Consider the following 13,140-nt stretch of genomic DNA (forward strand, 5'->3'; position numbering starts at 1 on the left):
CCTTGGTTTTGCTACCAAATAAATTCTGAGACAAAGACTAGTTTGAAAAGATTTGTTATGACTGGAATGTCAAAACAAACAAAAAAATGATCAGAAATATTAACAAAGCGCCGGAAACGTGGGTTTGGGTGATGTATCAGCGCATTTTCCTCTCAAGACTCTCAAAGTTCTAGAACAATATCATGAAAGCGCACGTTGTTGTTCACCTACTCGCCGGATGTTTTTTAGCTGGGCATAGAGGTATCGAAGTGGAAAATCACGTTCATTCGCGCGATGCTACGTTGGAATATTTCAACTGAGTAGCGCTCACGCTTCAGTAGTTTACCTTTAATACTGAGGTTGCAAATGGAAAGAAGTCGTTCTGTACAGTTGCACGAGTAGCATTATAAGTGATAAAGCAAAAACTTTTTCTGAGCATCATCACGTTTAAGTTCTTTAGCAACCACATATTTCAAGTGACGAACAACTGAAGAATTTTGGCAGGTGAAGCTACCTTGACCAAAGTAGTCAAGTACAGTGTTAAACCAGCGTTCTACATCAAATGTAATTCACCTTCTGAAAAAATGTCCAGTGTTCCAATTTCACATGTATCGAGTCGCTTAAGCTGAGGCACGTGCCTAGACCGGGTTGAAAACACGACTTGAGAAGTAATTACAAATCTAACCCAGTCCGATATAGCTCGTATTTGGCACTTTTTGTTAATTTCGGCGATATCGGCTTTGAAACGAACCGACGCGATATTTGCGAAAAACGTGAGTTTTACTCCGCGCTTGTTAAGTCAATTATTCCTTATTGTTTTAAGTTTAAAGAAAAACATAAAGACGAAATACCTTTTTCTTTCTTGTTTTCTTTTCTTCCGTTAAGCGTGTTCCGTGTCGTTGCTCGTCACTCAAACCATGAATAATGGGAAAAAGATGACTGTCTCTTTAGTCATGGTGTTCTTAGAGATGAGTGTTAACTCTTGAAGTGTTGTATTACATCGCAAGCTGGTTATCTTATTTTCCTGTGTCTAAGGAGGCTGCTAAGAAGAGCTCATCGTTTATTAATCTGTCACTAATTTTACTTCCTTGTAAAGACACAACTCATTACTCCGAAAGAATAACAGAGCTACATCAGTAAAATAATAACACTGTTTAAAATGTTCTTGTTGAAACAGCCTCCTGGTATTTCTAACAAATAAATCTCTCTGAGAACAATTCTAGATGAGAACTATTCTATGAATATTGAGGAGGGTTGAGAAGAACTCTTTTCTCCCTACAAATTTGGTAGAAAAGAGGAATTCACCTCGGGTCTGAAAGCTTCTCTCGTGCGTGTTGCAATAGCTTTTAAGTTAGAAGGAATACCAACGCGTTTTAAAGAGGGGGTGTTCATTAAGGAAAACTGCTTTTTGTTTAAATTTATTCGTTTTAAGAGAGGGAGGTCATTAAAATAAAAACGTATGTTTATTCATCCTACGATTGCGGTGTTTTATCAAAAGCTCCATTTCATGATCATTTTTCTTCGTGTATTTGTTTTTATGCCCCTGTAAATTTCATGACTAGTTTTTTAATAACAAAGGTATCATGACAGTGCCCATGTTTTTGAAGGGGGGGAAAGGAGCGTGTTCGTGTATTTTTCTTAATTCCATGGCTAATGGAAAGCATAGATACAACTCATTCAATGGTCTATCATATAACACGCGCGCATATTTTGCAAGTTGCAGAGCATATTTCCGAGCCCCGTCGGAACAAGGAAAATAAGATCAGTGAGCAAAATGTCTGCTTGTATTGTGTGTTAAAGCAACGAATAAGAGATTTATTATTCCTCTTCTCTTTCATTTTCTAGTCTTATGGCCTCTACTGCTCCAAACTACGCTCGGTCATACCTCAGCATCGTGCCGATGGCATAAGGAGTACATGAAAAAAGAAACAACATGAAAGAAACCATTGAAGTGTACTTTAGAAACAAATTTGAACTCATGTGGCTTTTGAAGTGCGTTGCTGAAAAAAATATCTGAAAATACGGAAAAAGAAATCAAAGATCACGAGGATCGTTTCTGTCTGTGTACAGCGTCATACCGTGGCATATTTTGTGCGTTCCATTATCCTAATAAGGTAAAACGACGTAATCGTGGAATAATGAAAATAGTTATTCGATACTTATTGTTCATGCACAATCATTGAAATGTACCCCTTCACTTTGTTGGCCAGCTCTTCTTTCTTGTCCTTAGATTTCACAGGGACACCTCGCTTTTTAAGCCAGTCGATCAAAGTCACCATGTTTACCTTGTGGAGCTAAATGTATGGTATATGTCTTAGCACTCAAAATAAAGGTAAAGTGACGATCAAAAGCTGAGGGGGAGGCTGACTCCCTGAAAGGAAAAGGGTTGGGGTCCAAATTTCAAAATGACATTTTGAAACTAAATGGAAAAGCGGATGGAAAGGGAAGAGCTGTTAGCATTGCCAAAACAGGATTAAATACCTTGAAGGTTAGAAATAGGAGGATCTGCCTCCTTTGTCAGATAGCCATCTTTTCGTGAAAAGAACGCATCTGGTGGACTACTGAGTTTGAAACAAAGTTGTGAACACTTTTGAGAATAAGGGGTGAAATGAGACAGGAATTGGAAAATAGTTTTCTTATTGTTGTCGTAGAATTACTCATATCTGTTCGCAACGATCACTGCTCTACAAGCTGATCTTATCATTATCTTAAGTTCTCGACAGAAATTCAGCCGATGACTTCGGGCTAAATATACAATGAAGGAGACAATGCCCTCGAAGATGATAACATTTGAGAAAAGCAATGTGGAACGAGAAGGGAGGGTTGTAGTTACTTTACCTGTTGCTTTATAGCCATCTCTCTTACATCCACATTCTCCTGAAGTTTCCGCTTTGACTTAAGCCCTTTGGAAGGCATGCCTTCATTTGGTAGGTCATTGATCTGTGACGGGAAAAAGCTCTAAATCAAATTGAAGACCTTTATTAGGGATTGGATACTTTTGCGATTATGATGAATTTCCTAAAGCATAGGGGAATACTTCGGATTTCAAGTGCCTTCTGATAATATCAGTGAAGAAATAAATTATCCATTTCCCCATAACTTTCTGGTGTTTAAACTGAATCTGATAAACCTCTTCAGCAGAGTATATTCCCATGTATATACAGGTTTTTCTCTCACTAGGTTTGTAGCGCTAACTGCAATGGCATATTTCCTATGTTTACTACTGCTGTTTTGAATGGCCCAAACACGTCAACTCCTGGCGATAACTGAATTTCCCATTTTTCAAGGGTAGACTGAATGTTGCGTATCTTCCATTTACCCTTTCAGTTCCCATTTTCAGTTTAACGATCACAATATGGCGAGATAATTTCAAATAAACTATGTACCTGAACAGGAGAAGAACGAGGCTTATTCAGCAGACAGGGACTGGTGCCCGGTCCCGCATTTTCTGTTACTGATGATGACGATGATCCACAACTTGAGTTGTCTGTAGGGGAGGCCGCGATATTTCTGCGTTTAGATGCTTGTGTTATTACTAGTCCAGGTCTCGTTTGAGGTAACGACCTGGAAACTTGACACGAGTGGCGTGAACTGTGACCGAAGGAGATGTCACGACTAGTGAATGATGCCCCATCAAAAAGTTCTGTCGGTGAATTCTCTATCGCCCATATTTGGCTTAAAACGCTTTCCCCAATATCTTCATTTGCTGCATCACTCATACTTCGTCTTTCTTCAGCGTGAATGTTCCTGCTTTCGAGCAGGGTGCGGCTCAAGCGTGTTGTTTTATTTCCTGATTCATTACCCACTGTCTTCCTCATTTTTGCTTGGCGGGAAATTAGCGATGAATTTGAAAGTAGATTGTTTTGTGGTTTATCAGCGTGGTAAATCGATGGAACTCCAGAGAGCACCGTTGTTGCTCGTGGTGTACATCCTCCTCTAAGATCTGTTTTGTGCCCTTTTTCATTGTTTCCTGTATGTTGTTCCTTTCCATGGCTCGGTACTCGTTTCCTTGAAAACATTGGAGTTATTCGTGTGCCGGTGAACCGGGAAACAGAGTTGGAAGACGCTGTAATTAAGTCAGAATCATGATATATGCTGCTAACAGAACTATTTTTGGTGAAGCAAGGTACATATGGTGATAAAGGAAGGTGTGGAAATGGTGAACCACTGGATTTGGTTGAGGGTTGAACGACAGGGTTGTAAGAAGTCGGCTGAGACGAAACCAAACGAGATGACGAAGATGTGACTACTTGTTTCCGAGTGTCCTCGAGTGTATTTGTTCCTTGTACAGTGAAGGGTCTACATTGGTTGAACTGAGGAGGTGTTTTCTTTGTCAAATTAGAGTGGTTTGCATGAGAAGCGAGTTTAAGGCTGCTCGTTGGATAAAGTGGAGAAGACGTGAAAGTCAGTGGCGCCCCGCATACAGTTTGCATGCGCATTGAAATGTCTCTTAAAAAAGAGTTGAAAATTAATTGGTGATCACAGCGAGAAGACACTAACACTTGGCTGCTTCGGATACAGCTGGCTGGATACCTGCGTCAATGTTAAGATAATTGTCTCTCTCCATCTACTACCACGAAATCTTAAAAAGGTCAAGTCTGGGTCAAGCGAAGTGTAGCCTTTACCCCCTGATTTTTGTTTCTGTTTTTTAGTCATGCCTCTAAAACCCCTAAATCACTGTAAATTCAACATTCTTAAAATGAGGAAAAATTGTTTTTAAATCACAATTACTGTGAGGGTGAAAACTCTAAAGGCCACATTACAACTTTGGAAGTTACACTATTCGAAAAACGTCGAGCAAAAGATACGTAAATATTTTCTCCTTGATGTAATAGAAATGTACATTGTAGAAAACGTTTTCCTCCGATGGAAGTCTGTATCCATACTGTTGAAATAAATAAAAACAAAGCTAAGTATTTAAGTAAATGTGGTGCGTGATTTCACTCATCAAAGCGAATAAGAAATCCTAAAGTAGTGTTTTACTCCCAGTTATCAAAGGCTGGGGGAGTTACACTCATATTTGTTCTTTAATTCCCCATAGAAGCAATATGAATGATATCTCACAGATTCTAACACAAACTTGAAGTTATTCTATTCCGTACGTTCAATTAGTAAAGCAGACGATGGTAGACGGCGTGATAATAGCGGCAGAACGAAGAAGGAGGGAGGTCTGGGAACGCGGTGTTCTTTATCCGACCCGATCTGACCAAAGCTCTCTCCGATCTATCGCGCCGTGAAATATCTCGCCATGAACTGTCATACCTTGTACTATCACGCGTCATGTAGTATGATGCCGTGTACAGTAGTGTGCCGTGTACTATCGCGCCGTGCACTATTGTGCTGTCTACTATTGCGCCGTGTGCTATCCCGTTGTGTAGTATGACGCCGTGTACTGTGGCGCCGTGTTCCTTCGCGCCATGTACTATCGCACCGTGTACTATCGCGCCGTGTACTATCGCGTTGTGTCGTATGAGGCCGTGTACTGTGGCGCCGTGTACTGACGTGGTGTTCTTTACGCGACCCGATCTGACCAAAGCTCCCTCCTATCTAGCGCGCCAGGTAATATCGCGCCACGAACTGTCGTGCCTTGTACTGTTGCGCGCCGTGTACTATCGAAACGTGTGCTATCGTGTTGTGTAGTATGACGCCGTGTACTGTCACACTCCGTGCACTATCCTTCCGTGTACTATCGCGCCGTATACTATCGTGCCGTGTAGTATCGCGCCGTGTGCTATCGTCATGCGTAGTATGACACCGTGTGCTGTCGCACTCCGTGTACTATCGCGCCGTATACTATCGTGCCTTGTACTATCGCGCCGTGTACTATCGTGTTGTGTAGTATGACGCTGTGTACTGTGGCGCAGTGTTCTATCGCGCCGTGTATTATCGCAACGTGTACTATCGCGCCGTGTACTATTGCATTGAGTAGTATGACGCCGCGTACTGTCGCGCCGTGTTTTATCAAGCCGTGTACTATCGCGCCGTGTACTATTGCACCATGCACTACTGCGCCGTGTCTTATCGCGCCGTGTACTACCGCGCCGTGCACTACCGCGTCGTGCACTATCGCACCGTGTATATTATCGTGCTGTGCACTATCGCGCTCCGTTTTGTCGCGCTGAACGCCTGGAATAGGCTACTTTGAATAGGTTCTCCGTTCCAATAATCTAAAATCTTTCAATGTTCATACCATCAGTTTCCAATGTTTTCGTAAGTCTTCGTAACTTGCAAAAGGGCATTCATCAGGAAGTTGGTGTGTTATGCTAACGATCCTTCCTTTTTTCAGGCTAAAACATCAGTGCAAAGGTCAGTTTGCGACAGCAAGATAATTCATGAGATGTACTCGATATGTCTGCTTTCTGGCGAAAGGACAACTTTCCAGGTATTTCTGAACTCGATTTTCTGCTGTAAGCCAGATAACTTTTATTATTATTATTATCCAACTGTGCTTCGTAGAGTACAAATAACGCCCTAAACGAGTACAAATATCTCGCGGTATTTGCACTCTAGAGAAAATCCAGTTAAATTCGCCCGCACTGAAATAACAATTAGGCGTGTTGGATCGTTTGGATTTTGACTCGCCTTACGGACTCGTCAAAATACGACACAACTCGTAAAAATACTCAGCGATACTAAACGACAAAAAGTTTAGGAAGATATATCTATTAATTGATGAGGATATCAAGATCATTAAAAAGCCCACCACGCCTTTATTTCAGGCTTCTCTCACAAAGGTCGAAATGTGACCCATTAGGTCGACGTCCATCACCCTATTACACCATTACATCCACTACGGCCTTTATCTTTCACAGGAAAAATAATTATTTTCTCAAAAAACCATGAAAACTTTTTTGCAATGTATTTATGAAGTTTCATCTGAAATTTAAAGTCCCTATGACACCTACTTTTTTAGCATTAAATTATAAAAATAGAAGTATTTAGAGGGTGTCTGGTAAGATTTGTGGGTGATTCTGATGCGTCTTTGTTATTTTACGAGGCGATAAAAGTCCGAAATTGTATCGAACTTAGGCTCCCCGTATCTCTTTGGCCGCCTTAAAGAGCACTGGAACCCGTGACGTAACGGTAGTAACACCAACTTTATCAAAGAAGCAAAGTGAGTGTGGAAGCTACTGTTTATAATCTTTTTAGCCAAAAAATGCCGTTTCGATGTGTAGTTTGGGGTTTTTCGAATATCCCTGACTCAATGAAGAATATTTCTCTCAACAAGATTCGTACTGTGACGTCACGGCGCCCAGTCCCTCTTTGCTCTGCCAGACATTTTATCGGCGGATTATAGAGCTTGATAAAAAATTCAGAAAAGGGAAAAATACCCCAAATGTTGCAAAAACATGTTTTAGAGTCATTATATTTTGATGTAAAATAATAAAAAAAAGTGTCATAGGGACTTCAACTCTGATGCCAATCACCCATATATAATTTTAGTATAGTGAATGCCCCTGTGACGTAGCTTACCTTGGCAACACAAAACACAAGTCGTCAGAAATAGCGATGTCACTAATGCGAGTTTCTTGGTTGCTTTGGAATTCTTCTAATGCTTTTACTGACGCGGTGAAATGTTCAGGCTAGATAAAAAAATACAAAACACGAAGCAGAGTTCAAAGAACATACAACTTAGGGTGAACATAGGGACGGTGTCTCGCGAGCCTGGTTGGCGCCGCAAATGCACATATCGTTACGCAGATCATCGTGATGTTCGAAGGTTTACCCAAGAAAAAACTTAAAAAAAAACTACTCATCGTAGATAAAATGGTTGCCCTTTTCCTATGGTGGTTTGCCTCGTAAAATTGAATACTTTTAAGTGGACACTGAGAAGCTCTTAGTGTAAAAGTAAACTACCTTGCACGGGGTTAGCTTGAGAGAAAAGGGTTGCAATCCAATGGAAATCTTGTCGGTAATTGTTACTTCCAAAGCTGCAATTATAACGTAAACTCCACTAGAAAGATTTCAAAGGCCAAAAAACTTTTTTGCAGGGTAGAAGGAGGGAGTCACTACATTTCAAACTGGGGAACAGGTGGTTTACATAAGATACAACGAATGGCGAAAACAGAGTTGGCTATTTATTTTGTAACATACTTCCTGGATCACTGAGCATCCTCGTGCCAAAAACGTTATATCTTCAAGCTTCTCTCAGAAAGCTGAAAGTTAAAAACTGAGAGTTCTTAAAGTTGGGCAACAGTGTGCAGCTCTTCTCCGCGTGATGAAAAATTTTGTTTTATACCCTTTTTCAAACTGATTTTGACGAAGCCAAGGGAGTTGGCCAACGTTGCCAGGTTCAGGTAATTGTTGGCGGTTTCTAAGTTACTGAATTAAATTTCAGCTGACTCCCCTAGATAACGTATTACTCACAGATTGCATTTAGCTTTGAATTTTCCAGCATGAAGTCTCGACCTACGTAGCAAAATAGATAAATGAATTAAATTAGACAGTACAAAATGAATTAATTTATTGTTTGACAAGCAAAATAACCTTAGTATTTTTGTAAGCATTTAGAAGCCAGTCATTATTACCTCAAGGAGAGGGTTCAAGGGAGCGCGTGGAGGTGGGAAAGGGACAAATGATTGTGATTGTGATTGTGTCACGATAAAATTTAGCTGATCCCCCCATGAGGCTTTGTATTATTCTTATGATTCTTATTCCCTACCTGGTAATTAATAGGTAGTTAATTTTCCCCAGAAAACCATGTCGTTCCCCCTTAACAAAAATAATTCTTCGACAGCCCCTCCCCTCCAGGAAATAAATAATAAAAGGTCCCCTAGAGGCCAAAGAAAGTGTTAAAATATCATAGTCCGGGAGCAAATATATCCTGTCAATGAACAAACATCCTTACGCACAGTTTTAAACTGCAGTCTTCACAAGATGTAAAATTTAAAAATCATTGAGTGATTTGCGGCCACATCAAAATTACCTTGGACAAGAAATTCGCCAGCTTTGTTCCACAACGGTGCAAGTTTTTGTCTCATTGTGAAAGAAAAACAAAACTGAAACACATTCCTTGTCAGGGTTACTGGTTCTGCAATCTGTAAAGAATGGATCAACACAGTTTTTGTTCTGTGCACACAATAGACTGGAGAGGAAAGGGGGGGGGGGGGCAGTTTACACATCTAAGCCCAGTCGTTCAAAGACCGATTAGCGCTAACCCAAGGCTAAATTTTAACCCGGGTCTCTTCATTCTTCTATTTAAGAACTTTCGGATAAGTTTCTCTTTTCTGTTTAGAGTATTCAATCACCAAATTGTAGACAAAAATAATCATACTGAATTTTCTTTTAATGCCTTCAGATCTGAAATCAGATTTCACACTAACCCCGTGTTATCTTAATCCAGCTTTGAACAACCCGGCCCTGATCAGTCTTTGCTACAAAACTTTAGTAGTAGACTTTGTCAGAGGAAGTATTTTCTTTTTAGGCGAATCGGGGTTTCAATAGCTATCCATTGCCAACTATTTTTGGAGAGGTAAAGTGTTGGATGTTGCTGGGCTGATTTCACATTTCCATTTGATTACCTGCATACATTACCTGTATGTTCAGCCTTTGCAATAGCTTTTGAAATCGAGGAGACTCAGATGTTGGCTTCTAAAATGTACATGAGTGAAAGGAAAATTTAGGAGTAAGTAACAGTTTAAGTACATAGCTAAGCTTTATAACATCCGCAAGAACAACCACGTCAAAGACAGAAAACGACAACAAAGGCAATAAGAACAACACTGAATAACATCAACAACAAACAAAAAAGTTAATCAATGATAATCTTGCTGAATGACTTTTAGACTTCGTCAGCCCATTCAATTATTCAACTTGTTTTTCACCAGAAAACGTTTCAACCATTTCGTTCATTGTTGAGTTAGGCGCGGATACATGCAATCTCCGAACTTTTCTAATGAGGGAAAAGCATCAGTCAAGATTATCTGTGCATTTAGAGATATGAGAAAACCATATGAAAAAAGCAGTGGAAGTACTGCAAGAATATGAAATCAAATAATTATCAGTTGCTATAATACACATGGCGGCTCGGTTGAGTCTGCAGGTAAGGATAAAGCGAGCTAAACCTTCAACCCAGTTCATTATACTATACAATTTTATATGACTGTTGTGTTCTTTATGTTGTGGAAAAAAAAAAGAAAGAAAGGGCGTTAAGAGCATCTGTCAAGCACTTTAAGCCGGCCTAACTAGGTGTACGAAACATAACAACCCCCAACTTTAAATTAGCTCAGGATAATTTGCCAAATTGAAGTCTGTTCCACGGGTCAGACTCACAACAGATTGATTTGGTAATATCAACTAAGTTGAAATTGTAAATTGGCCACCGTAAAGAGCTAAAAAGCTGACGTTTCGTGCGTTAGTCCTTCGTTAGAGCGAATGGAGGAATTGTGGGTTGTGTATGGGTTTTATGCAAAAAGTGGTGGGAACATGGCGACGAGAAAAACTCGAATAAATTAGTAGTATGAAAAGCGTTCGTTGATACCTGTGGGGTTAAGAGCGTCGATTTAAAAGATAAACTTTTGTTCAAGAGTTTTGCAACTTTCCGAGCTACCTAAATGTAAGGAAAGACCGCAGATTGCCATATGCTGCTTAGAATGATTAGGTAGGTTAAAGTGTCTAACGACTGGTTTTGATGCGTCCTTGTAATTCCCTTCTAGGTCGCGAAGGTGTTCTCGGAATCGGTCATCTATAGTCGTCTTCCTGTTTCGCCGATGTATATCTTTTTGCAATAAGTACAAGTTATGCAGTAGACAGATTAGCTTGCTGGTTTAGTTCTGTTTTAAAATAATCGATACCTACCGGAGTTATGAGAAACAGTTGATTCCTTCCTTCCATTAATGGTGACACAAGAACTTTGGGTTCCGTAAAAATCAACTCTCTGCAAGCAAAATTCAAACATCCTTAAATCAACCGATACAAAAGCTACCAGCTTCATGCTTTGTTAGTAAAAGCCAAATTTAAAAATAGCAATAATCTTAAGGGTACCGAAATAAATTATACCTGCAACACAAGGGCTGGATAGTGCTTATTTTATCGTCGTTTTTCGGTTGAATGATGGCTTTGACCGCCATCAGTTCGTCGAAGCTTGGCAAAGAGCCAAAAAACAGAGCTTCGTGGTCCCTCATTTGGTTCATGCAATATGTGTCCTTCGCAAACGTTTCGTCGAGTAATCACTCAGTGAAACCTGTGAACACCTATGGAAAATAATAAGGGAATGCCGGAACATCATATTAGCTCAAGTAAATGAAACTGTTTTTCGAAAAAGAAGCGAACCGTTGGTCGATCGACGTTCTCGGCGGCACCAGGCTTTGGCGGGAAGATTTTCCCGCCATTTTAGTGCGCAGCCGGCTAACCGCGGAACTCTGCTGATTCACACAGAAGGCGGTCATACCAAATAAAGAGAATATAATGGTACGCAAGGTATAAAAATTCCATACCACCAAACACCAAAAAGAGAGGAAGGAGACAAAAAAATGGCTCATTCCTGTGCCATAACGAAGATATTTTTCCTTGTCACACGTTACCTTCAGAAATAACGCACGACGCATTGTTCAAATAATACTTTGTTTTATTACACTTCCAGTCTTAAACTCATTCTTCCTTATTATCCTAACAACTAATGTGATCAAACTTCAAGAAACATCAGTCAATTAAGCAATGGACCTCTCTTTCGATGTGTTAATTAGCTTAATAGGTCTAATAACCCACGAAGTAACAAGAAAAGTCAACTATTCTTTACTCTTCTTCCTCCATTAACCTAAGTGGGTTAATTTACCAGTAATCTGATAGAAAGTGCAGGAACTTACCTAACTAACATAGCTTTATCATTTTGGTGTTTTTATTGGTTTACCGGCTTAATAAGCAATATATCTGAGAAAAATTAGGGCGAGCGTAGCATCGCCGCAATTATTTTCAAAATAAAGTAAAGATAGCTTCTAACTTCAGCCTGGTCCCTACTTTATGTAGCATTTGAACAAATGCATTTCTACTAGTCTCGTTCAGTGCGACCCGCGCTTTTCCTGATGGTCACGTGCTGTTAAACCGTTACGTGAAAAAGTCGAAGAATTCGTACCAGTCCTGACTGAGCCTGCGGTTCAAGTCTTAGGTGGAGTGGCTAACACAACACGCCCCATTAAATGACTTTCAAAACTCTCCTTAGCTTCAATACTTTTATACAGCTCACTGAGTGTTGCAAAGATATAACACTACGTCACCATCATTCCATAACAATCCTGAACTTTGTTTGTTGATACAAATCTAGAAGATAATGCAGATCATTACCAGGCTTCTACGCGCCACCTCGAAGGGCCAGGTCACTAAGACGGCGCATCCTTCTTGTCTTTCAACCAATGGAAATGAAAACACAATATCTGAATTTTTTTTCCAAATAATAAACCTCCGGTTGTTAATTTGAATACACACTATCCACTGAGTGGAGTGTCACCAAAAATAGCGCGACCTTTTTATCCCTAAAATCTACGAAATTGAAGGCAGTTTACTCAATTAACATAGTCAAAGTAACATTGATATTAAATTAAGATCTTAAAACTTTACACGTTGATCCTGATTAAATAAGCGCGATGAAAGTCAAAACTATAAATCTACAATAAAAATTACAATAAGGTCATGTGGTATATCGAAGCAATGAATAAAGAACTCATAAATGACATACCTATTATATAAGCCAAAACAAAATTAAGACTTCAGACAACACTCAGCAGTAGTATCCTTTCGATGTGCATTTAACTAGGATGGGCTAGCAAGAATGCCATGACAACCATCAAATATAAGCGACCATACAGGTCCTTTTGACCGAAAAAAGCGAAACCATCAATACTTTGGTCGTAACAAATAAAAAAAAAAAAGGCAACCACCACCACCAGCAGCAAACAAACGTAAAAAAAAAAATAACATAAAAAGCTTTATAAAAAAACAGTTTAGCAAATCACGGTCACGCAGTGCATGTAAAAAAGAGGGCAAAAATGAACAAACTAATATATAAAAAGACTGGCCTCTTAAAAGGAATGTTCTTTCTGCTAAGAGACAAGAATTCTTTTCTTCTTTGAATCAGTAAAATATTTCAAACCAGCCAAAAGAAAGACGCGATTTTCCTAGATTTCAAAGGCAAATCGTACGATGCACAAGAGCCTTGCCTAACTTCCT

The 13,140-nt window shown here is 39.7% G+C and overlaps 1 protein-coding gene across 2 annotated transcripts; it reads right to left on the reverse strand.

Annotated features, from left to right (window-relative positions):
* Nucleotides 1-1,423: 1,423 nt before the first annotated feature.
* On the reverse strand, nucleotides 1,424-11,470 carry LOC111340013 (uncharacterized). Of its 2 annotated transcripts, none has more exons than XM_022946778.2 (12): nucleotides 10,978-11,461; nucleotides 10,777-10,855; nucleotides 9,514-9,570; nucleotides 8,906-9,017; nucleotides 8,347-8,388; nucleotides 7,837-7,910; nucleotides 7,453-7,562; nucleotides 6,170-6,266; nucleotides 4,788-4,864; nucleotides 3,366-4,512; nucleotides 2,818-2,919; nucleotides 1,424-2,273 (listed from the first exon to the last, which is right to left on the reverse strand). In XM_022946778.2, exons 1-12 carry the CDS (start codon nucleotides 11,109-11,111, stop codon nucleotides 2,139-2,141), a joined length of 2,166 nt encoding a protein of 721 aa, XP_022802513.2. In that variant the 5' UTR covers nucleotides 11,112-11,461; the 3' UTR covers nucleotides 1,424-2,138. The 2 variants fall into 2 exon arrangements, with proteins under 2 accessions (XP_022802513.2, XP_088608626.1); XM_088752500.1 differs by having other exon boundaries at nucleotides 2,237-2,350; nucleotides 10,978-11,470.
* Between the last annotated feature and the right edge of the window lie 1,670 nt (nucleotides 11,471-13,140).

Source organism: Stylophora pistillata, chromosome 3 (assembly GCF_964205215.1).
Source record: "Stylophora pistillata chromosome 3, jaStyPist1.2, whole genome shotgun sequence".
Classification (NCBI taxonomy): Eukaryota; Metazoa; Cnidaria; class Anthozoa; order Scleractinia; family Pocilloporidae; genus Stylophora; species Stylophora pistillata.